General features: G+C 31.7%; 1 protein-coding gene across 7 annotated transcripts; it reads right to left on the reverse strand.

Annotated features, from left to right (window-relative positions):
• Nucleotides 1–245: 245 nt before the first annotated feature.
• On the reverse strand, nt 246–27,076 carry sky (GTPase-activating protein skywalker). Of its 7 annotated transcripts, XM_074130901.1 has the most exons (13): nt 26,894–27,076; nt 26,332–26,770; nt 25,374–25,562; nt 16,867–16,991; nt 16,494–16,601; nt 16,101–16,274; nt 15,375–15,440; nt 14,295–14,513; nt 13,904–13,957; nt 12,303–12,446; nt 8,012–8,170; nt 7,714–7,931; nt 246–6,147 (listed from the first exon to the last, which is right to left on the reverse strand). In XM_074130901.1, the coding sequence occupies exons 2-13, from the start codon at nt 26,648–26,650 to the stop codon at nt 6,003–6,005; spliced, it is 1,920 nt and encodes a 639-aa protein (XP_073987002.1). In that variant the 5' UTR covers nt 26,651–26,770; nt 26,894–27,076; the 3' UTR covers nt 246–6,002. The 7 variants fall into 7 exon arrangements, with proteins under 7 accessions (XP_073987002.1, XP_073987004.1, XP_073987006.1 ...); XM_074130903.1 differs by lacking the exon at nt 15,375–15,440; XM_074130905.1 differs by lacking the exon at nt 13,904–13,957 and having other exon boundaries at nt 12,303–12,389.
• Between the last annotated feature and the right edge of the window lie 85 nt (nt 27,077–27,161).

A 27,161-nucleotide genomic window follows, 5' to 3' on the forward strand; every position in this document is an offset into this window, starting at 1 on the left:
TCTCGTGGATCCTCATCGCAAATAAGTTTCAGAAAAATGAAATCAAAACCAGAATTTCTGAGAGCCTAACCGGTCTCACCCGCAAATCCTGTTCTTGCTACTGGGAGCTGGTTGACACACTCCTTTAACTCCCTTCTGATAACTAAAATTCATATGATTTAAACATCACACAGAAATGACTATCTGTGGGCATAATCAATTCATTAAAAAAGGAAAAGGTATCATTTCAAAATAAAATAAATAAATAAAAATGTATTATTTTTCATCTTTAATGAAGTAGTTTTGAAATATTTCAACATTAAGTTATCGAAAACGCAGAATGGATTTAGAATTAACAAAAATTGTTAGATACACAGAATTACAATTAATTTCATGGTCATCGCATTACGATTTCTAAAGATGTGAGTTTCACCTAATTGACATAGGCCTATAAATTCGTAATTAACCGTCTTTACCATTTACGATTATTAAAAAATAAATTAATCAATAGACATATGAACGACTTACACAATCTTAAAAAACGAAAATATTGCAAATTTGCTCGCACTACTTTGCAGTCATATAGTATTTTTGTATTTTGTCAAAACTTTTATTAAGAATGATTTGGTAACTAATACGAACTGAAACAATTAATAATAGTTTCTAAAACAAAGAAAATAAAACATTTCAATCTCAGACCTTTCTAAAATAAATAGGTCTTAAAATAACAATTAAAGCATTAATCAAAATGTTTATAACTAAACAACGCATGAGCAGAAAAAATATCACAAGAATTCAATAATTTGTATATTTATTTTTATGAACATTTGATTTCATCATCTTCAAGTTCCTTTTTGCTTTTTTAAAAAAAAGTAAAATCAACTTTTTATAATTAAAAAGAAAATCATGTGAACATAAAAAAATTAATGGATAAGCTATAAATTTACTAGTTACTAGATTAATAGAATTTATAATTCTTAAAAAATAATTTATTTATGTAATTATGAGTTACCTATGTAAATAATAGTAAAAAGCTCTTTTGTAAATGCTTCTATCACTTCGTTCATTACCAAATAGAAGACACCTAACGTCTTTAGTATTTTATTGAAATGTACGTCACTAGTAAATTCGATCAAATTAGAGTAAAATATATTTTGAAAAGATTTCTTTTTCCTACTACTTATTTCCGTGTGATGCTCTTCAAAGTGAACTTTACGTTTGTTTTTTTATTTTAGTTCACCAATTAACAACTTTTTACTGGATTTTAATGCATTTCCGAGAATGTTCATTAAAAAAAATTTGTAAATCAAAACTATCTCATTCATCCTTCTCAGAGATTGAATCATAAGATTCATTGTATAGAATTGATTTCCTCTTCTGTGTGATAATTCAAATTTCTCTCGTAAACATTAGGATGGATGAATGTCTGAATACGGGTAGAATAAAAAAAAAAAAGTATAATGCAAAATATAAATTCAATCAATTTTTACACAGAAACATCTGACTGATAACATATTATGTTTTTTCCTCAAACAATTTTTCAGATATCTGAATATTTTTATAAATTTCAACTTGATCCTAAAACGGCTTAAAAGCGCTTTTCATCATTTGGTTAAGTATTTGAAAATGAATTCTCTACAAGAACTTATTTAAGCGCAAAGAACTAGAACATTCAGTTTCCCTTTTTAAGACATGTTTCTATTTCAAATGACAAAAGTAATGTAAACTAATTGTCAATTTTTTCGAGCTAAGGCTTTGTTTATTTTAACCCTAGAAAAATATTGTGTGTAATTCAGCAGAAGTGACTTCTTACTCGCGGGTTTCTAAACTTGTCTTCTCGAAAAAAATTAGTTTACAACATTAACTTTTAATAATTTCTTGCACTAATGACACAAAAAAACTTCTTGCAAATAGAAACAAAGAACATTATATATACAATACAAGATCAATATGTATCCCAGGTTTCCTTGGGTGCGTTCCACTAAGCGCTCACAACGTACACGCTCACGACCGCGGTTTTGCCCGTTCCACTTGCTTGCGAGTGTTATAATCGAAAACCCAAGTAGAATGGTCTATGGGCCTTTTAACCTTTCATGTAAACATTACAAAGGCGACCTCGAAAATAATTCAGAAGCTTGAAGTGGTTGTTTTTTAATTTTAACCCCGTTTATATGCAGTTATAATAAACTTTATTAATTATTGGTAAAGTTGACTTATATTAAAAATATCTATATAATTCAATTTTTATATTACATTTTCTACGAGTATTTATAAAATTTACGTTTAAATAAAATTAAAATGTATTTTGTGGCAACAGTAGGAATGCAACGTAATAATGCTTTAGAAAGTTCTTCATCTAGTTCCGATGAAAAGTGGAATGCAATTTTACAAAATCGCAATAGTGAAAAGTGAAAACTTAAGCCACGTATTATTAACTATCAAATTGTAATTGTTCGTTATTCAGTGATATTAGTATGTAAAGGGATAAGTAATTTTTCATTTTATTATTTTTTTTAGACTTTCGAGAAACACATTCAATTATTTACATGAGATAATACTTTCATTACCTGATAAAAATTTTTCGGTCGCCATCTTTGCTTTTAAAAATTGCGCCAAATTTCTGAACGCCCACTTCGACCCAGCTCTTAAGGTGAGAGTAAGGTAAGGTTGTGAGCTTTGTGAGAGCGAAAATAATGACGTCATTAGTGACGTTTTCGCCACGACCACAACGACCGCGTTCGTCTAGTGGAACGGCTGTAGGTCCATTTTGATCGTTGTGAGCGCTTGGTGGAACGCACACTTTATGTTTGCCTAGCATTCGTTGCATAATCGATAATTTAGAAATTTAGATTAGACAAACATGATTATGGTTAGTATAAAAGTATTCATACTTACTGGTGGATAAAAATCAAATGTTCATAGTTAACAATTTCTATAGTTATTTCAATATGAATCATACACCAAAAGATAAATATGCAAAATAATAAAATTAAATTAAGCAATTTTTTCAAGAGTAAATTGCTTTCATGTGTAATATAAAACAACGGTTACACACAGACACACATTTAAAGCTACCTAATGTCAGTCTAAATCACACATAGCAACTACCGGGACTAAAGGCGAAATACATATATGTATACGTTATATGTACACATAAACACACCTATTTATTATAACTATGTACTAATTTGTCGAAAAATTGTTTTCCTTATTAAATCACGACAACTCATATTACATAAATGTGGATAGTATTTGATCTGGAAGGAAAATATACAGTACGATAATTTACATTGTTCTCTTATTATGACTAGGAAAGCGATATGTAATTCTAAAATTTATTATAAAAGTAAAAATTAACATATCGTAATAAATATTCTGAAACAGAATTATACAAAAAAAATATAAGTATGTAGAAAAAGAAATTACTATAATTGATCTATAATTTTTGTAATGCTACACAATGTAATGTACACCTGATTCTTGCCTTCATTACAACAGGTTTTTAAAAACCTTAAAATTGCACTCAATCGTTCGACAGTCTCCATGCCATTTTTAATTCACTTATGATTTAACATAATAGTGCATTACAGAATTAATAATAGATGAAGTAACAAATATTATCCAAATAATTTGCCATACCAGTGGCGGTTCGCATATTTCTACTTTTAAATCTCAGTCAATAAAAGTTAGAAATTACATATCAAAATCTAGTTATTTCTCCAACAGCCAAACAGATGAAATCACATTCGGCCAGTGAACAAAAAAAATATACAATAAAAAAAAACCTGTGTGATAATTTGATTAATTAAAATTCTAGTTGTCTCCTCTATTATCGTCCGTTCCTTGCTGTACCAATACTTTCTGTATGGTCTCAACGACAGTAGACGATGACAGAGATTTGTTGAGATTTCCTTATGAAATTTTTAGCTCAGCTAAAAAATTAAACTAAAATTTAAAAATTTGGAGAGTAACAGTGAATTGTTTGAATTTCGAAACAAGATTTTTTAAAAATTCTAAGATATTACAAAAAAATTAAATCAGATACATTCTTAAAAGTTAAGGGATATATTTTTTCAAACAAATTTCTTGGATTTAGAATTATAAAATAATAATCACGTCTTCAAGCGAATTAAGTCGTCGCTTAAAGTGTAATTTCATGTAAACAGTTGTTTGGATGGTGCAGCAATCCATAAAAAGCTGGATGGGGGAAAATCTCTATCTATCCAAATAGATTCTGTGGAGTTGGTAGTGTGAATGTACAATTCCTCTGATCTTATGCATTCCCCGTAAAATAAACTTTTTCTTACAAACCAGAAGGCCCCTTTTTCTGAATTCCATTGCACTAATATTGTAGACAAAATTCTAAGATTTTGATTTCAAATCAGTGAAAGCCTCGGGAAGAACACGCAGCCCATTTTAGGAACAGAAAATAATTGATCTGGATGAAATCCATTATCTGTGAAATCATCTGTTCACATTATTTGACGCAAATTAAAAAAAAATGGTGAAAAAGTTTTTTATATTTTTTTCAATGCTGCAATCAACAAGTGAATACGTCACTTTTAATACCCAAGTGGGGGAGTATGGAAAAATAACTCTAGACACAAAATATTTTACACTGATTAATCTGATTTTTTTACATTTTGACAATCTTGATTAAATTTCAAACAATTTTTATTTCATTATTGAAATTTGTATCAATTATTCCAATAGTACATAAACATGAAGAAATAACACTGGAAAAAGTATTAACTACATTTTCCTATATTTTGTTCAGGAGGAAGGAAATATACAAGTAAGTTTAAGGCGAGCCATCACTGGTTTTTTAACGTAGTTTTATTAACAATAACTAAAAATCATTTTTAACAAAACTATTTGAAATTAAGAAAATAGAATCAGAATTTTCCTGAGGCATTAAATTGGAGTACAAAATAATTTGATGGAAAAAGTTAGGAGTACAGTTTACATTATATTTTTGGAAACATATTAAGCTAGATCTATCCTAAAACAATCTGCTTACATCTAGTATAGTAAATATTATTTAAAAATATTAAAAATAGAATATTAGGCACAACTAGATAAATCACACAGGTACTGCACCCTGAAAGGGTGGCGTCGTAGTTCTTTTTCCCTTCCACTGCACCATGAAAGACTAGTTTATGCACTCTGTATGATGCAGTAATTGGTCCATTAGCTTTTTTTTTTCTTTTTTTTTTTGTAATAATCTTTATAGGCCTGAAAATTCAATTTTAAATATATTTAGCCACATGAATAAGGCGACTTTTTATTTCCATTAATGGTGTTTTTTTATTTCTTCTTAAAGTACTGTATATTTTCCAGAAATATAATCGATACATTTTATACTCGTTTTCTTAAGTTTGTTCTTTCTAAAATTTAATGTGATGGTTTTCTAAATGCAAATGCGACTAGTTCCACGTAGAAAAATAAAAATAGACAAAAAATTAAAACTATTCATTTTTTACAACCTTTTAAAAATAGCATACATAAATATAATGGAATGTTAACTTACTTCTATCTTATACACTTCCTTTGTGTTTACTTGTTCGTCCTAATGAAAACTTTTAATATTCAATTAAAACTAATAAACAAAAAATATATAACACAAAATGAGCGCATACTATTGCATAAAAGGTTGTAGAATGAAGTCTTTATAAAAATAATAATGTTCAATATAATTTTTTGTTTAGAACTTACATAAGGTACATTCTATATCATAAAAATAAATAAATTAAACTAATAACAGAAATAAAACAATATTTAAACGTATATACATAAAATACATTTAATATTTAAACAAAAAATATACAAATTAGAAAGAAATAACATGAAACACTATTATAAATTGTATTCAAAATTTTACTTTTGAATTGTGAATAATTATAACAGTTATAACCAGTTTTCTTGAATCTTTACGCAAATGAAAAAAGTAAGATCGTCGTAATTAAACAAACAAATCTATAGTAAATAATTTAGAACGGTTTGTCATGTGTGCGATAAATACCTTAAGTTTTATCATCAAAACCATAAACTTCGAGTACTCTAATTTCAAAATCGCGTCCACTGCATAAAGGAGGATTATTGAAAGTTAAACATCTATCTGTCTTTCCATATCTGATATTTTCATCCATCCATATTGCTTGTCCATCCCTACAATGGAATGAGATTCTTAAATTAAATGTAGGTATAAAACGATTAAGCAAATTAGAGAAGAAGCAACAGACTTAGTACTTTAAAAAATGTATTATACAATTAAGGTAAATATTTAATACGCGATCTTGGTCAGAAGGAACCAAATTAATTGACTCAGAGAAAATCCTAGGATATAACCAAAATACCAAAAATAAATCCTTAGATTATTGCACTATCAGCATAGTAAATCTCCATTAATCCATCCATCTAATTTATAAATCCAACTCCCCTACTTTTTTCCTAGTATGTCGGTCTCAAAAGGACCAAAATCAAGAAAGCAAATTATTTGTGGTGTTGCAGTAAAGTGCCTCTATTTGCGTAAATTTAAAGATCTATCAAAGAAGAAATTACGCTACATTAGAAACCAATAAGCAACCCTACCAGCGCTGATTGCTTGCGAAATGGAAATGAAAAAAAAAAATTAATGTGACATAACATTAGTGATTTTTGCAATAACAGATAGTGTGAGTACCTCTCTGCAGAATAAGTTTTATCCACAAATTAACAAAACAATGAGCCCCGAACCCATTCAGTCGTAGACATATCATAATCTATACAGGATAGAACTCTTAGTGCCTTAGAATTCTTAAAATTAGCGGTACAAACTTTTAAGGAATTAGCCTGACCTAATACAAATATAAATCTGTTAGAATAATTTGAATTTAAGCATGCTTCTTAAGCAAAGCTACAAGCCAACAAAATTAGAAATAAGCCAGAAAACTAAAAATTCTCAGTTATCTAGAATAAGCAAAAATTTACACAAATCCCCCGCTCCATTTTTTTTTTTCATCTGAGGTTTTTTTCATCGGAGCTTTTTCCAGAACAGCCGGCCTCCTTCTTCTTCTTCTTCTTATTCGGCGCGACACTCTGTCTAGCGAACCTTGGCCTCCGTCAAATGCTTCCGCCAGTTTTCCCTATTTTTGCAGCCACTTTCCAGTCACGTACGCCCAGCAACGCCAGGTCATCCTCCTTCACTTCGTCCAGCCAACGTAGTTCAGTCCGGCTTTTTCATTATTTAGTTTCATAGTATGTTAATTTAAAGAGAGTGGGTTATCAGCGCAAAGCTCCCGAGTCCAGAGGAGGGGCTGCCTCCTCTAAGCCTCTGGACAGGCTAACTTTTTCAGGGCCCTAGGGGCGGAGACCCTAGGTCACGTACTGTAATTGTCCTTTGTTTGTAGGGTGGGGTGTATTGTGTGTAGGTGAGATGTGTACTGTTCTGGTGAGTGCGCACGGTGTACTGTACTCAGGTAAAAGCCCGGGAGTTCGTAAAGCCTCAGTAGCTGCATGCGACAGCTACCCCTTGCGGGGACAGCCGGCCTCCAGACTACCATTAACACTGCCCATCACCGGACAGTGAGCTGTTAGAAGCTAGGAAAAGAAAATCTAAGGGCCAGCAGCTGGATTCGAAACCATGAGCTAATTTACTTTTCCCCTCTTCTACCCAAAGGTACGAGTGTCGTATATTACTACAATTATGATCTCATCGGATTAACGATTTTAATTATGATAAAAAATATGACTTACCCTCCGCCGATTGTCACCATTTTCGTATCAGCAGCCATAAACAGTTCAGCAGAATGGTTTACAGAATTAACATCCATCCCTACCCACGGATATTTAGCTCGTTCAGGATACAAACTGAACAAAAATGTTTCACCAGTGCCAAAATAAGCCATTCGATTGCCCCGTTCATCTTTCTGATTTCTTTCGTTCCATTTAGATGAACAATACGCTCCAAAAACCTTGAAAAATAGAAAAAATGCAATGTAGTTTCAGATACTTGTAAATGTTAGAAAATTGTATTAATTATGTAATATTTTACCTCATTATTGCACGTTTTGATCATAAGAAGTGTCGGTGCATGCTTTTCTACACGAAAATAGAAGGTTGTTAAGCTGCAACCGTGTTCTTCCGTTGTGTATAATAAAATTGGCTGGTACATAGTAATCCTCACTGGCAACCAGGACCACAATGTAAACAGCTAAAATATTTATCAACGAAAACAATTAATATGAGATAAACTTGAAAAATAAGCCTTGCGAGATCTATCATTTTTTTTTATATTCTCCTTATCCATGAAATTAGAACTTATTCCTACATTAAATTAATTTATTTTCTAACAGTCAAAATGGCCGAAGGTACACTCACATACGTAATATTTTTATTAAAGTGCCAGTTTACTTTAATTTACGTAAAAAATGAAAGGAAAGAAGTTGCAAAATTAACATCTAACATTATTTGCATTTTATTATAGTTATATTCGAGTTACATGTATACTTGTACACTTTGGCTAACGTCTATTCTATTGAGCATTCCTGAGGTATTAGCATTCACAGTATTTTATTAACTTTGAAGATCTCCTTTAATATAATGGAATGGATTTCGGATGAAGCATTATCAAGTTTCATCCTGTGGTAACTTCATTACAGTGCAATGGGAAGAACTGACAATTTTATGGGCACAATGGACAAGCTAAAATCGTGATTTTAAATAAAATAATTTGGAAATTTTGTTCTACGAAATCTTAGAATAAAACTTCTCCAAAGTGTAGAAATCGTCAGCTGCCCTAAAAACAAATTATAAAACTTCGAGTAACCAAAATATTTTTATATTACAAATAAATTAAGAAGCTCTTTTCTAAGAATTAAGAAATCCTCTTACTCAAAAACTAAAAATATAAACTTGTCGATGGAGATGTTAGGGACGAGAAAGAAACTAATTTATATAAAAAAACAATTTGTAAAAGTGTTAAATACTATACTTTCAATTTAACGTTATTAGGGAATTTCGACTTATGAATAGTGACCCTAAATCATTGATGGAGACAGTTGAAAAAATTGCTTGCTTATTTTTCAGTCTTCTAACTTTTAGAAACCTTCAGATAAAAAAATGTCCGAAAAACTTTTGCAAACCTGTAATTTTTAATTTTTACAAATGGGAGATCTTTCTTAAATTAGTTCAGTTTTTAAACATTGGAATATTACATACTCCGTATATAATTAGATATATTTAAATATAAATTGAACTAAACTGGCTGGTTCCCTAATTAGTAGCAAGACATGGCATGATGGGATCGCCAATCAAACTGTAAAGTCAAGCACGGCATAAATTTTTGAAATAGATTATAAATGGAACCAGTGCTTTGACAACTATACTCTTGGAATATGCACGACAGTTAACAATTCTGATCAGTCAGCTGCTAAATATGTACCTCAAGGAACTTACTGTTAAAATTCAGCCATTTTGTTCGAATTACTAAAAAATCATTTTCTCGCGACTTTGTACATCAATCAACATGTATTATTCTACAAGTATTGTTCCTCAATCCTAAAATTATTACTCTTTATGCTTTGTAAGAATTTCAAATGAGGTTAGGTTACAACTTCATAAAATAATAGTTGTAACCCATGTGGGACGAATTACGATTAATGAATGAAAAAATATTTTTCATTAATTAATATTATTTAGTAATCATGAATGAAATAAAAAAAGGATTAAGTTTGATAGAAAATACACCAAATGCAATTTTCAAATAGCTATATCATAATTTAAAACGGTAAAGCAATTGAAGTATAATTTTTCGTAAAGAAAATCATAAAAAAATAATTATTGAAAATAAACTCATGGTGAAAAAACTGGACACCATTAAACAACTTTTTTTTTTAATGTCAAGTACTTTTCGGAAAATTTAACGGATTAACCTAGAAGTTGCGCTTTTCCCAACTACCATGCCCGAATTAAACCGATTCTCATTTCAAAAAATCTTAGAATATTATGCAATTTTTTATTTTTAAGTGAGTAAGGAATAAATTGACCAGTTTTTCTTGATTTCATAGGACCAACAGAAATTTTATTTTTATAGCTGAATAAAAATACCGACATTTTTTGGGCGAGATCTTAGAAGTTTGCCGTCACTCTAGTGAACCCGAATGTTACAAAAGGACAATAGGATAATAATTTCGCTAGTTGTTTCGGTTATCTTGATTTTTGGAAAGTTAGATGCTCTATGAAAGGCCAAAGAGGAGATGGGTAATGGAAAGATCAGGTAATCTCCGTCAATAATAACTTAAATTTATTCTCTCAAAGAATATTTATTTCAAAGTACTTGATTTAATTTACTTTCACAAAAATAAATAAATAAATCATGATATTTTGAACTCATTTAATTGAGTTTATTTTAAACTAACATTCTTGATTAATTAAGTTCGAAAGACATTCCAAATGAGTGTCCGGTTTTTCCCAATCACTAAATAATAAGGAACATGCAGATAAGGAACTAACAAGCGTAGATGTTAAGGAAAAAGCGCTATTTAGTGGTTAAACAAATAATATTAATAATAATAAAACATTCCAACTTACACATGAATATTAAAATAACCATTTAAAAATTAAATACAATTAAATAGGTAATAAAATATCAGACTGGATTTCTCAATGTTAGACGGATTTAACCATTAAAAAAAAAAAAAAAAAAAAAATTAGTCTCCAGAGTCTTCTTTTATTTATTTTTTAAATTAAATTTAGAAAGACATTTTGGAACTCTGAGGATCAACTTATAGTCTTATTACAAATCTGTGAAGAGATAGAAATAATTTCCTGAATAATGTCGTGAATTTGAAGAAATTTTATATACTTTAAGCAAAATAATTTCTTCAGATTTTTAAAGAGACTTTGGAAGATCAAAACGTCTTTCTAAATTTGTTAAAAAATATCGAGACTGTCATTAGTTAGATGAATAAAAATTGTCAACGGTCATTGTATTATTGCTTTCATTGGTTATAGACATCTAACACATGAAAATTTATTAAATAAAAGTGCGTGTTTTTCAAATAAACTTCCATGGCTTATGTGTCCCATGTAGACTGTTGCCATAAAATAAATAACGTATAACCAATATTGGACTAGAGTAACGCAAAAATTGAATTTTATGTAACCTGTAAAAGTCAATTTTTACTGTATAGTTTTGCAATTTACAAAAAATAAAAATCAATAAATAACAAAATATAAAATAAACAAAAAAAGGACAACCATAAAATAAAAAATAATAATAGGGTTTAAAAAAGAAGTCTTTGCGTTTTTCATTTTTTATTTGGTGGTGAAACTTTGAAGGAGTTGGTTTCGAACTATTAGACCATCATCTATCTAGAATTCTACCTAGGACCAATTCTGTTCACATTCTTTACTTGATAAAAAGTAGAAGTTCTTTTGCAGAACGATATGCAAGACCGACCACACACTTTATATCAATCTGACTTACAAATTAATTAGCAGGCATTTCAACTTATTCCTTCACCTGCTTACAAGCTCCGCTTTCAATTCTTTGGCCTACCTCATCTTACAATTCCACGGCTGACTTTTTACAGGGTAAAATAAATCAATGAAAAGAGGCTGCCTTAAATTTTTTTGTCTTTAAAGGACCTTCGTGATACGATTTGGTGATTGCATTATTTTGGTGCAAAGAAAATTATACTAGAAATAAAATAGTTGTTTTATTTTCAGTACTTATTAAAGTAAAACAGCTAAAAAAACGCAAAGGCTTTTAATTAACCCCCGAAACAATAGAACACATGCAAATAACAATCAAGCAACTCACATTTTTTTGTAAACACTACATTCAATAGAAGGAAAAATCGAAATTTGTCTACTCCCACTAACAGCATACTAATTTATCATGTAATAAATAAAAATATAAGGAGAGAAAAAATTACTGAACTATAAAATGTAAATAATTAGGTCCATATTTAGTTAAGTTTGTGTACCAGAGTAAAAGAAATCACCAACTGCCGATTCTTAGTGATCAAGTAGCATTTTCGACTTTACTCTAAGCTAATTTTTAAAATGGCACATGGCCCAACAAGTATTTAACGGTTTATTAGAAAATCTGACACGTTCATGTAAAAATGCCGAACATGAAATGAATTTAAGCATCTGTATTACATTTTTCGTAAACACCTCTAAGAGTTTCTGTACTTTATAAGTAAAATTGAATATAAATAAATTCATTTTTACCCAAGTCAACAAAATAAAGTATGGTACCCTTTATTAACTAAGGAAAAACTAAGAAAAATTTAAAAAAATGATATGAGTATGTGCTTGGGGAGTAGACCACTTACATCTTGACGATCAAGTATACGCGAATTCATGTTACCGATTGGGTAACTGCCCATTGATGAAACCCTTGGTCCTGGAGAATGTTCTCCCTTAGCAGCAGTAACACACAAAATTACACTTTCACATCTTCGTAAACTTTCCCTTCGCTTTAAAAACAAACCCTAACTTAGTATTTATGTTATTTAATATTAAAATATATATACATTATTCTCTGCTTATAATAAGTACACAATATGTACACTAAGTACAAATCTATACAGGCAGTGACAATTTCATCTGACAGAAATTGAAAAACGTAATGGCTGATACTAGCAATAAAGTTGCAGATAAACAATTATTTTTACTTTGAATTTATGTGCTAATTGTTTATTTAGTGGTTTAAAATAATCTGTAATTTGTAAATATCAATTGATTTTTTTTTTTCACAGACAGATGTTGAACTAGCTCTAACGTGTTTAAAAGTTGTATAAAACTGCCAAGTAAGAAATATTTGAAATAATATAAACATTGAGAAATGTGAAAAACTTTAGGAAAAACTTTGTATTGGTCAGAATGAAGTAAATTGAATTAACCCACGGGAAGTGTTATATTGCAAATTAAGATAGAATAATGAATCATGCAATCTTTATAGAAAAAAATTGTAGCTCGTCCTGGACCATTTTTGCACAATTTAAAAAAGCAAAAAAAAAAAAACCCCGAGAAAAATTGAGCCCACATCAATGAATGATGTACAACAGTGTCACTAGCGACAGTAGATGGCTTAAGCTTCCGTGTATTTTAACTGTAAAATTTTGGAGGGGGTCTCACATACATGGGGCTAACTCCTCTCCCATTTGATGTACAGCGCCGAGACCCTCAAAAGGCACATCTACATAAAATTCCGAAACGAATGACACCTCATTCATGAATATTCCTCGAAATCTATTAGATCTGAGTTGTTGCAACAAAATTAAGAGTTCAGGAGGATTTGCCCCATATTATAAAGAAACATTTAGGAATTTTATCTTTTATAGAAAAAGAGAAAAAAAATGGTCAATGTTTGGTGTTTTTGAACGTTACGCTTTTTCGTGCACTTTTTGACGATCAACCCTTATACAACTGTCCTACCGGACAGTTTTAATAAGTAGGCACAGTTTTTCTTAATTAAGGGCAACCAACTGCTTTCTGGTCACACCTTTTTTAATTTTTAATGTGCTACTCTTTTAGATGAGAGAGAATGTGTTCTCTAATAACACCAACACTAATTCGTAAATGACCTCATCAAATTACGGCGAATTAGATTTTTAATATCTCATTCACTTGACTCTTTCTCGCTCATCGTCTTTAGTGTTAAAGTTATTAAGGTGACACTTAGATTTTGTAGGGAATGTTTAAATGAAACTTTTGTTTTAAAGACCCCTAAAGAAATCATAAGCAGGTCAAGATCATTGCCATTATTTAGAAAGATTTCTGCATTTTGGATTTCTTCGTTGAATACAAAAATAAACAATTTCAAATCAGAACATCATCAAAATGGTCCGGGATTTTACGTAATAAACAGTGAATCTATAAAAAGTTAAGTGAAGCTTAAGCAAATAGCGATGGTTAGACATAACTAACATACCATCTGATTGAGAGCTCCTGGCAATTGTCGTATTCGAGCTTTGCGCTCTGCTTCCTGAAAACCAACACCAACCCACCACCCGTCACCAACATTACCCAATTTTGCAACAAAAGTGCCAGATAAAGCAAAAAAAAAAAAATGAAAATAAAGCCAACAATCAAAATAAATTAAATGAAAAAACTCTCGGTCAATGAAAAATATGAAAAATAAATTTGTGAAAAAATTATGTAGTTATTGTCTTCATTAAGCCATCACCTTCATATATTATATATATATATCTCTGATCGTTTAGAATAGCAAATTTTTAAAAATTCAAATTGTTACTAAATATATTTGCAATAAACACCAAACCCTCATTTCCTAGATTAAATGTCAAATTTAAAGTCATTACCTCTCTTATGGTGAGTGTGTGGGACATCATTTGTACATTCAGTTGTGACTGAGAAGTAGGTAAATTCTCGGAAGAATGAGATCGAAGCAACTGACGTGAACCACTTAGTACAGCTTTACTTTTCAAAGTCATTTCGGTTTTAACGAAAACTCGGCGAATATAAGTTGAACTCAATCCTCTTACACCAAATGATACCCGTAATAATTTTCTTGGGCTAACCTATAAAAAGAAAAGTACTGATTTCCAAATATTCAGACCTTAAATTATGTTTTTCAACAATGGCCAGAGAAAAACTAAAAAAAAATCTTATTGTTGTTCTATGCTTCTATTGCAATTGTGCTTTCATCACTGACACTTTCAAGGTTTTTGGAAAAATGCATTCATTATGAATGTAAAGACCACTCCAGTTTCGAACCGAGTTTTCGGTCAATTCCAGGTCGATTTAGCTTTGAATTGAAATTCAGGCCACTACTGAAAAAGTAGTTGGTTTAATTCCAGAATATTAACTTCACATACCTAGCTAATAACACGGTAAAGTAGGTTACAAGCAGGTTTCACAACCAACTACCTTTCAGATGTACTGGAACGAGGTCGGATAGTTAACAGATTAATTTCTTATATTATTAAATTAAATTAAATTCAAGGCGAAAACTGAGAAATGCATCATTACCAAATACATCTTAGATTTGTGTTCCGCCTTCTAACCGTTACCGTAGTGCCTAGGTAAACTAAATGGAATTAGTTTGACTAACTCAAAATTTTAAAGACCCGAAAATAAATAAATTTATCCAATTAAAATAATAATAATTTTATCATTTCATTAAAGTAATCCCCGAACAAAGTGTTCAGTCAATTACTGATGTCTCAGGCGGCTTCTTTGTTCATAGGATTTCACCAGGAATGAATCCATTGCAAATAACGTGTTATTTTTTTTAAATTATAACTAAAAGTGATTCAGGCATCACGTTAGCCGAGCAGTTAAGAGGTGAGACCTGTAAAGCTTATATGTATTGTGGTACTGGGTTCGGTTCCCGGTCTTAGGCCTTCGATTTTATTTCATGATTAATAAAAGAAATTTACAGTTAAGTATGTTTGCTGGTCGCCTCCGTCCACTGCAACTAATTGGTAGTTGGAGATAAAGCCCGCCTGAAAAAATAGGCAATTACTTTATTTTACTTTTTAAAAGCGATTCGCGAGATATTTGTTTTGACAGCAAAATAATTATTAGGTTAAAGAAAATTATTGAGGCTGATATCGAGAACTAATGGAAAATTAATATTCAGTGGAACCCACAAAATCAATTTCCTTGAAAAAATATTTTAACTGACTTTTCAAAATTTAAAAATGTAGGTAAATTTAAAAGAAAATAAGTAGCAAATTTTTTATTCTAGGTAGTCGCGAATCCTTCAGTAGTCAGTTCTGCGATTTTTAGTTTTTGAGTTGTTGTGTATATAAATCAATTTTAAACATTTTTTCAGCCTCAGTGACATCAAGTGATAAAATGAGAAAGTTCAAATCAAAAATTTGACGTAAACTCTTAACTAAGTGGATAATAATAATCTATCTCAGCACAATTCCCACACTACTTGGTTAAAATATGTTACATCATAGCTTTAAAGCAACTAAGCAAGATCTGCATAAATTTAGCGGCCAATAAATTACATTTTGTTACAAGTAAAAAACCACAATAAGAAAGAACTATTGAAATTGGTTGAAGTGTCTTCTTCAACCCAGAGATAAATTCCACACATATATAGAAGGCTAATGTATTAAGTGTTCAGAAAATAAAATAGGTTTATATTTTACCGGTATCTGTGAGCAGAATTTGTTTAAAGCTGAATCGATGCCACTATCCTGAATTTCTTTGGCCCAAGCTGTGTTCAGATTCGATGTATGCTTTTGAAAAAGTACCAGTATTGCCATTGCGACACGGTAGAACACCTTTATTCCTTCATGAAGATAACAATCCATTACCCGAACCTGCACCCATATACCTAGAGAAACTACATTATACTAGCAATTTTTTTAAATATCAATTCACATTACAATGGGAGCTGATACTAAAATACCATTGATACAATTTTGCTCAAAAAAACCTCTTCTGTTTGTATCCTTAATTCTTTTAATTATTTATTTTTTTCCATTAAGAATATTTTGCGAAAACTAAGTAATAAAAAATAAATCATTTCAAAATTTTACCAGATGATTGAAAGGTAAGCTCTGAAGAACCCACCAGATCCAATCCATATATATTCGTTCAGATCTTGAACTAGGGCAATGACGTCCAAGGCTTACTGCTGCTGACTTCTGCCAACATATAAGAGAGAAAAAATAAAGAAATAGGAATAATATTAGTTGGCTCAACCTGGTAGAGAGGAAGTATTGTGATGCCATATTCGCAAAATTATGTAAGAAGTAATTTTCTTGAATATTTTTAAAAAAAATTCTAATCAAATCTCTTATAATAGAAATTTGCAAAAATAAATTATTTTTATTATTACAATTTTTTTAGAATAGTTTTCAAACCATAAAATGAAATTATTTAAAACAAAGAAAGAAGAAAAATACAAACCACATGTTTCCGTGTAATGTGCATTACTGTCCTCCAAGTAATCTCATGAAGTAACTTAGTCTGGGTGATGAATACTGTATCTTTTGATGCTACTAGACTAGCTAAACAATTGTAACACTCCTCCTCTAAAACAAATAAATAAAATTAAATGGAAGACATAAAACCCTCAGTTAATAGCAATCTAAAGCGTCGCATTATCTCAAAAAATCAAATCAAATAAAATATATATATTTTTTTAATTTATTTTGTTATTTACAATCTGTATAATACACTATACAATAAATAAATAGCGAGATTGAAGTATAGAGGCGTGAAAGGCAGGAGGAAAGAAACTGCCCAGCGGTAGCACTTTCTACAGGATATGATTTTTAGGCCTTCAGACTGCGAGGAAGTCGCGGGGCCACTGGCGATTCAGTCGGCGCATATTGTTAGGAATGTCAGAGGAGGCGAGAGACTGTACTAGAGGATTGGAGCAAGTGGAGAGAGCAGTATGGAATTTTTGATATTTAGTCTTGGCTAATTGGTGTACGAAGGGGATGTTAAGGTCGTGGTGAAAAGTGAGGTTAGTCACGTAGAAAGGAGCGTCAGCTATGCTATCTGTCGAAGTAGTTTTGATTGTAATGTATGTACTGTCCGTAATGTTTGTAGGTTTGGCTGAACCCCACAGCTCTAGTCCATAAGTCCACATATGTAGGTTTGAGGATAGTACTGTATATTAATCGTTTGAGTTCTATGGGTAATTTGGAGCGTCGTCCAAGAAGTCTGAAAAGTAGTTTCGCACGTTTTATTTTGTTATTTACAATCTGTATAATACACTATACAACAAATAAATAGGGAGATTGAAGTATAGAGGCGTGAAAGGCAGGAGGAAAGAAACTGCCCAGCGGTAGCACTTTCTACAGGATATGATTTTTAGGCCTTCAGACAGCGAGGAAGTCGCGGGGCCACTGGCGATTCAGTCGGCGCATATTGTTAGGAATGTCAGAGGAGGCGTGTCTTTTAAGTCTAGTGTGTGGGTTCCACGTGAGTCGCTTGACTATGTAGAGCCCAAGGAAGCGCACCAGATCTGTAAAAGGAAGAGGATTGCTGTTGAAGAGGACAGGTGGATAGGAGCCCTGCCGGAGAGTAAACGTGGCATGCTGGCATTTCAGTGGGTTCATTTTAATCCGCCACTTCTTGGCCCAGGATTCTATTTTATGTAAGTGTGTCTGTAACTTGTATGAAGCTGATGTAGGATGTGTACTTGAAGCTAATATGGCTGTGTCGTCTGCATATGTACAGAGTAGTGTAGAGGGTTGTCTGATGGGTATACTGTGTAGAGAACGCCAAGTATACTCCCCTGCGGCACTCCCGCCCTCACTGTGGAGAAAGAAGAGATTGCTGAGCCAGTACTAATTTGAAAGAACCTATCTGAAAGATAGGAGCGCAGAATGAGGTAGTATGTTGAGGGAAGATGCTTTTTTAGTTTGAACAGTAATCCAGGATGCCAAACACGATCAAAAGCCTGGCTTACGTCTAAGAATGCAAAAAATAAATAAATGGATTTAGAAGGAATACATGGAAAAGAGTTGACATTCCTACGGTGATTTTAATTAATAATAAAGGAATAATAATATAATATTTCAATGAATAATAATGTTATAATAAAATAATAAAGGCAGAACTAAAACTCCCAGTTAGAAAATTTCATTTTCCTTTCTCTTACCTTCTCGCAGCCTAGAAGGAAAATTATTGCCATAAAAATAGTTACAATTTTAATTTGTTACCCCAAATCGAAAAATCAGTTTTTTAAAGGGGTGATTATATACATATATAATCTCCCCCGATGGTCGATGACCAGGAGGCAGACTTTAATAAAGACTATTATTATTATTATTATATATAATCATTTGACCATTTGTGCCAATAAGTAGGACCTTCTTTAACTCAACCAATCATCATTACGAGTAGTTATAACCACTTCCTACCAATGACACAATCATCCATTGACATAGTACTTCACCTCCTTACCAGCAATTATAATCACCTTTCTCAAGCACAGTTCATTACGTTCACCCTATCAACTTTGTATCACCTTACCAGAAATTTTTTTCACATTTCTCAGATATTGCTCTATCATTTCAACAAAATACAAATACAGTTAGAATCACCAATTATGATCACTTTTCTAAAACACAAATTTTTGTGATAAATATTTTGAAAAAAAAAGTAATCAATATTGGATTCAATTAAGTTAGTTTCTCTAGCCTTTATTTTCAAGTGTTTTGTCAAATTAATATCATTTAACATTTAAAAGTCATGCAAATTTATTATTGATGGTCAGATTTCTATATTCACGTCACCCGATATAAATGTCTTTTACTTTCACTAAACTGAGTTCAGTTTATTGTTTCCTTAAAAAATATCTCGACATCGCAACATATTGATATGTACCAATTTAAAAAAAATATATTTCTCTTTAAAGTTTCTATTTTTCACTTTTAATGCTGTGCAACTACTAAAACCTTTTTTAATACTCCAGTAATACTTAAGATAAAAATAACTATACCACTAATCTGGTTTATATTACTTCTCTATATCTTATCTGATAACCATATAAATTCTTAATATTAATACTTGACATGCATTATTGGGTTCTATAACCAGTCTATTTACAGTAAAATTACAAAAACATTAAATGGAAACCGGGTAGTAATGGAAATCCAACAATTTAAAAAAAAAAAATGTATGCTTCTAATAATAGATGGTAAATAAAAACAAACAAAATATCAATTCTTGGAAAGAACTGTTACTTGTACAATATATGAGTGCAGTTTCACCATTGTATCTAAAATAATCAATACTTTTTCATAATTACATTTCTTAAGAGTTCATCAGTCATAATTGAAAACAATGTGTAAAACAAAATAATAACGCGAAGTGAAGAAAAAAAAAAGTAAAAGATATAAGTTTAATTTTTTAAAAAGTAGAAAGTTCAGATTATATAATCCACTCGATTATATGTATTCGATTCACAAATTTATTTTTAATAAAACATTTGGCCCAATCTTCAAACATATTTAATGTTTTTACCATTTTCAAACTGTCTGGCCTCATAAAAAATCATTTGGCCCACAGAGCAAAATATTTATTCATATAATGTTATTTAGTAGTTCGATCTTCAATTATTAAATTTAATTAATTAGATAAGACGTATTTGGTAACCAATATACTTTTCTAAATATTTTTAAAACAATTTATTGAATTGAAAGTTTGGGACTTTTGCCCCCCCAAAAAAACTCTTTTTTATACAGGGTGATCCATTTAAAACGCACCAATCGCTAATAACTTTTTAGGAAAGCGGAAATTCGGAAAACACATTAAATAAACTATATGTTTTTTTTGTCTAGTTTTCAAATTTTCCAACCCCGATGCTGTATCTTCATTTTTTACGAGTTACGGCCAAAAAACGGATCGGAGTTTCATAAGGACCACTGGTTTTGACAATGTTTATCAAAACAACATACAAAATAAATAAATAAAATAAAATGACGTTGACCCCGTTTCGATATCCCTAATATTTGTTGAGATATTTAAGATCAAAGTTACAATTTTATCTATTCCTGATTGCTTTTAAATATTCATTTTCCACCAGAAATACACGTTTTGGTAGGTCCACTGACAGCAAAAAAAAATGTTATTTGTGACCCAAAGAAAAATAATAATAATAATAATAATTGAAGGGAGGGGATTAGCTATGAGGTTAGCATACTGGACTCCCACGCGGAGGTCCCGGGTTCGAATCCAGCTGCTGACCCTTGGATTTTCTTTTCCTAGGAGCTTCTTACAGCTCACTGTCCGGTGATGGACAGTGTTGTCTGTAACGAGAGAACACTGTCCGGAGGCCGGCAGTGCACTGAAAAAAGCTCCGGGCGCCAATAACCTTAGATGTTGACGCGCTATAAATCATTTAAAAAATAATAATAATTGAAGATTTAAAAAAATGTAGTGTAATGTAATGGTTGTGGATGAATCACAATAAATTTGTTTTATCATCAAATAAAAGCAACTATCACATCATGTTAATGTACCCCATATTTAAGACTTCTTGACCTATGATTACGGTAAGAATATCTTGCCAGAGAGGGTTTGATTACATTACACTACATTTCTTAAAATCTTCGATTATAATTTTTTTTGTAAAATCTTCGAAACATTTTTTGTAGTCAGAGGACCTCCCAAAACGTGTATTTCGGGTGGAAAATTAATATTGAAAAGCGATCAGGAATAGATAAAATTGTAACTTTGATCTTAAATATCTCAACAAAAATTAGGGATATCGAAACGGGGTCAATGTCATTTTTCTCAATTTTGTATGTTGTTTTCATAACCATTGTCAAAACCAGTGGTCCTTATGGAACCCCGATCAGTTTTTTGGCCATAACTCTGCCAAACATGAAGATACAGCATCGGGGCTAAAAAATTTGAAAACTAGACAAAAAAAACAAAACAGTTTATTTAAGAGTTTTTCCGGATTTCCGCTTTCCTAAAAAGTTATTAGCGATTGGTACGTTTTAAATGGATCACCCTTTTATTTATATACATGTTGGATTGTCTGCAACGAGAGAACACTGTCCTATAACCGAAAGTGCACTAAGAGGACTTCGATTTTAATGTCTTTAGATGTTGGTTGACCCGGCTTGAGCAAAAAATAAAATGAAAAATTACTTATACCTCGAAATTTTAATTTTTTTTATAGTTATATATACCAGAGCCTTTAGGTAACAGAAATTTTCAATAGCAGGATAGACTGCTCGATTCCATTTAGTCCTGATTATTGAGATTTTACTGAACACATTTAGTAATGCGTTTGTTTACCCGCATAACGTGCGCGTTATGCATTTTGAATATCAGTACGAGGGTCGTTTGAAAAGTCCGTGCAAAAATAAAAACTACTTAATTTTTTGGGGTAAACCTTTTTTATTTTTCAATATAGTCTCCTTTTAGGCTTATACACTTCGTCCAACGCTGCTCTAGTTTGTTGATCCCTTCCGAATAATAGGATTTGTCCAAGTCTGAAAAATAGCCATTCGTTTCTGCAATCACCTCCTCGTTTGAATAAAATCTTTTTCCCGCCAGCCATTTCTTCGTATTGGGGAACAAATAGTAGTCCGAGGGAGCCAAGTCTGGAGAATAGGAGGGATGTGAAACGAGTTGGAACCCTATTTCCATTAATTTTGCGACCACAACTGCTGTGGTGTGAGCTGGTGCGTTGTCGTGATGGAAAAGGACTTTTTTCTGGGCCAATCGTGGGCGTTTTTCTTGCAGCTCGGTTTTCAAACGGTCCAATAACGATGAATAATATGCACCTGTAATAGTTTTACCCTTTTCCAGATAGTCGATGAGGATTATTCCTTGCGAATCCCAAAAGACAGTCGCCATAATCTTTCCGGCCGAAGGAACGGTCTTCGCCTTTTTTTGGCGCAGATTCCGTTGGTAACCCATTGTTTAGATTGTTCTTTGGTCTCAGGAGTGTAGAGATGTATCCATGTTTCATCCTCAGTGACGAAACGACGCTTAAAGTCCTGCGGATTCCTCTGGAACAGCTGCAAACCGTCCTTGCAACACTTCACACGATTTCGTTTTTGGTCAAGCGTGAGCAATCGCGGCACCCATCTTGCGGATAGCTTTGTCATGTCCAAATGTTGATGCAAAATATTATGTACCCGTTCATTCGAGATGCCCACAGCACTAGCAATCTCATGCACCTTCACTCTTCTGTCATCCATCACCATATCATGGATTTTATCAATGATTTCTGGAGTAGTAACCTCAACAGGGCGTACAGAACGTTCAGCGTCACTTGTGCCCATATGGCCACTCCGAAAATTTTGACTGACTTTTCAAACGACCCTCGTATGTCGTCTATGGGTGTCCACCAGGGATATGACCCAACTAGCCTTAAGCATTTGTTTTGAACTCTTTGTAACTTCCCAAAAAAGTTTACCCCAAAAAATTAAGTAGTTTTTATTTTTGCACGGACTTTTCAAACGACCCTCGTAATTATAGCGGGCCATATACTATCCATGTCGATGGACCCTCGGCGGGCCGGATTAAATACTTTCGCGGGCCGGAGTTGGCCCGCGGGCCGTACTTTGCCCATCACTGATCTAGAGAAACCAAAGACGAATTTATAATCTTAATACCAAATCAACAACATGCCAACAAAAAATTCAGAAATTCGCATCTTTTTTTGCTACTCATAGTTCAAAACAATCTAGCTTGAAGTTAATACGAATTTTCACTTTCATTCTCATTTTCTCTTTTCAACATTTACGCGAGTTAAGGTTCAACCAAAGAAATATATTATCTCTTACTAAGAGGTAAAAGGAAGTAATATTATTTCAGTGGGAACTAATCCTTTATATTCTAGTTTGAAAAAATCGGACAGTCATCATTCGATCAGACATCACTAATGATACTGTTCAATTAACTACTTCATTTTGAAGCAAGAAGTACTGTCCGGAGGGTCAGTTTTATAATATTATATTGGGCTGCCAGACCAAAAATGGCTGAACGCTTTAGTCGCGGGATGGGGAGGAGTTGTACAATATATATAAATATATGTTCAATACGAGGTGTGGCTATTAAATAACGAGACTGATGCTGCTACAGAAGAACTATACATGCGCCAAATCCTAACGACCAACAGCTGCACAGCGTAAAGCCTTCTCACGTGTTTGTAGAGAAATCTGTCTGACAGGAACCGTCGTTTGTGTAAGAGGTGTTAGTTTCATTTTGCCGAAAACATGATACTACACATGTAGTAGAGCAACGAATTGTCGTGAAATTTCACATGAAACTGGGTAAAACCGCTACTAAAACTTATCTGTTATTAAAAGAAGTTTATGGCGATGAATGTTTATCACGTGCGCAAGTTTTTGAGTGGTTCAAGTGTTTCCAAGATGGCCGAAAAGATGTCGGAGATGATGACCGCCCGGGTCGCCTTTTCACGTCCAAAACCGATGAAAATATCGATTATAATTAATCAACATTACTACCGTGAGGTGCTTGCTCAACTCCGTGAAAGAGTAAGGAAAAAATGACCCGATTTGTGGAAGAATAAGTCACGGGTTCTCCATCAAAACAACGCGCCGGCTCACGCTCACACTGAATTGTCTGTCAAGACGTTTCTAGCCAAGTACAACAACCCAGTTTTAGGCCAACCGCCTTATTCTCCTAACCTGGCCCCATGTGACTTTTATCTGTTCCCCAAAGTCAAATCTGCATTGAAAGGAACACGATTTCAGTCCGTTGAAGTTGTGAAAGAAAAAGCGGCACGCGTTATGCAGGAGCTCACAGAAAAAGACTTCGAGCACTGTTTCGAACAATGGTAAGTTCGCATGGAGCGTTGTAGGGGTAGGGGAGGGGTGTATATTGAAGGTGATAATAACTAAATATGTATAAATTTCAAATAAAATGTTTTATAGCAATAGTCTCGTTATTTTACACATCGTATATATCAATTTAATAAATTTACTCATATATAAAAATGTCTAACAGGTTGTAAGGCAGTGAATAACTTTACCCTGACGTTTTAAACAATAAAAACTTTAGCACAACTTAGTGTTAATAAGAAATCGCAATAATTTACCAGATTTTGCTATATCAATATTTTTTCTAAAATTAAAAGTTAAACCTAAAAATTAATCAAGAATACCTAAAATGTGCTAAAATTTAGAGAACTATTTTTAAATAAAATTTTCTTTGCTATTTATTTTGGAACAAACTTAAAGACATAATTATAATTATAAAATACAAAGAGGAAAAAAGAGAAAATAACGGTCCAGTTTATTTACTTCTGTAAACACTTCATTAATCTGGGTGAAGAATTATATAATTAATTTTATAAACTTACACTTTATCTTAACTCCAAATCCACCCATTTATTCCTAAAATTAACTCAGAAAATACCTTGTTGTATAATTTTATCTTAGCAAATCTGTTTCTGATAAAAGGGTTTGATAATTATTCTTACGAAAGCTGTCATTTTTAATTTATGTATTTTTGCCAATAATGTGGAAAATAAATTAAATAATAATACACCAATACGTGTATGTATCACTAAACTCAGCTTCAATTCTTAATATTTTTTATTCAAATAAGTTAAAATTAATTTCTGCGACAATTTCGATTAAAATAACTCAATTAATTTCTTAAACCTCTACAATAAAAAAAAAAAAATTATCTAATTTATAAGACTGGTGTTCGTATTGCAAATCTTACTAAGCTCTACACAACTTAATGTTTAATGCAAAAATCAATGCGTGAAAGTTCTAGCAAGATTCCTATTAGTCATACTACAAACAAGTAAATCTGTGACCGCTTGCAAATCTGGTCTTAAGGAGTTTTGGCATATAAAGAAATAATAATAAAAATAAAGTAAGATAGACATGCAAACTAATATTCCAATTAGCTGCACGGCACAATCTACTACTTATTAACAAATATTTTCAGAATTCACTTACCTGTCATAAAATGAAGCAGTAAAGCTGCTATGGGATACACCATTGGAGAATAAGTAATATCTGGGCATGCAAAACCCAACACACTAACTATCCGATCTGCTATTTTTATACCCGTTTTAGTTAAGTGATAGCCATGTCTGTGCTGCCCTTCTACAAAAGTAGGAAGTGGTATTCCTTTTTCAGATAATTCTAGAAAGTAAGAACGGAAAAACTGATTATTTATAAACAGGAGGTATTCAAAGAAAACAATTTTTAAAGTAGAAATACAGAGATTGAGGAAATGTAGAAGGAAGTAAGCTTATTTATTAGTTTAAAGCTTCTGCTTGTATTACTTGTTTAAAATAGTAAAACGCGCAAAAAGATAACGCGATAAATTAAAGCATTATTATTGGTATAGAACTTCTTAATTTTTTTTTTTTATTTACAATTGCTTATACTTTCTTTCCCTATAAAATATACGCACACGTATCTATTAAAAGCACTTTTATTTATTCAAAATAGGTTTCCAAAAATATGAACTATATTTTGAAAATGCTCAAAGATAAATTAATCTTAAAAAGAGCTAATCTTAGAAACTTAATGTAAACACTGAAGAAAAAAAGATAGGTGGACAACTCCCATCGTTTCAAGGACAAAGACTAAAATCCAAAATAAACAATAATTTTCATTTCTTTTTTTAAATGATAATTTGACACTATTTGCCACGGGTAACGTTTGTACTAATAAATTATAAGCACATCTTACAATGTAATATTTAAAAGGGAGGTGTCTTTATATATTTGGATCTCTTTTTTTTTTTTTCTTTTTTGTTCAAAATATAAACACATATGGATCTTTTTTTGCTATAATTAATGGAACATTCACAGTAATTTAATCCATCAATTTGATGTCTCACTATTGTTTTTTGATATCAAAAGAGTGTAAGTAAAAAAATGTTAGCTGTAATGTAACATCTTACCTGTCGTCCCAAAGATCTGATTAACCAAGTCCCAATAATATCCATCCTGAACAGATTTATCAGGCGAATGCTGATGGCATAATAGTGGCCATAACTGCGCTCTTAACGTACTGTTTGTAGGCCAACAGTTTTCTCTTAAGATTGTTTTAACTTCTCTCTTTCTTCCACTTTTCAAAAGTGTTTCTATTTCATTAAAGGCTTTCAAGGGTAACTTTTTTCCACTAGAAGGACTCTCAGGAAGGCTTGGAATGTCAGATGCGTCAACATGAGGCGGGAAAACCTCATATATATCAGTTTCCTCTTCAAGAACTGATAGCATTGCCAACTATTATAATCTAATTTGTAACATGTTGGTAATTAATCAATTTCTAAGCGAAATTTTCAGTTAGGTTAGGTCCATAGTGTAATTATTCATGATTTTCATATACGATCTAACCACCTAAAATAATAATTACAGATTACTAAACCAAATTTGATCTAATTAACCTAAAATGACCAGAACGTAAAGTCTAATCCCATTTAAAAAAAAAAAAAACACTAATCAATAAAAATGCTCACTTACTCGACAAAAAATTAATGAAATTCATATCACTTCAACAAACCTAATCCTCCAAATGAATAAAATTGGGAAACCTAAACAAAGTAGGATTACTCGTCCCTCATCTCACTTCCCATGTACTAAACTAAAACTGACACCTGACAGGCGGTGGCGAACGAGCTGACAAAAATGTTTACAAAATGGCTGTCAGTATTTCTGATAAATGCCGAACAGAGCAGCACTACTCATGGTTAGGTTATTATCAGAGGTTCTTAAGTTCTAATCCTTAAAT

The sequence above is a fragment of the Rhodnius prolixus genome, unplaced genomic scaffold (genome assembly GCF_049639745.1).
Source record: "Rhodnius prolixus isolate KJV_2025 unplaced genomic scaffold, Rpr scaffold_4, whole genome shotgun sequence".
NCBI classification, from domain to species: domain Eukaryota; kingdom Metazoa; phylum Arthropoda; class Insecta; order Hemiptera; family Reduviidae; genus Rhodnius; species Rhodnius prolixus.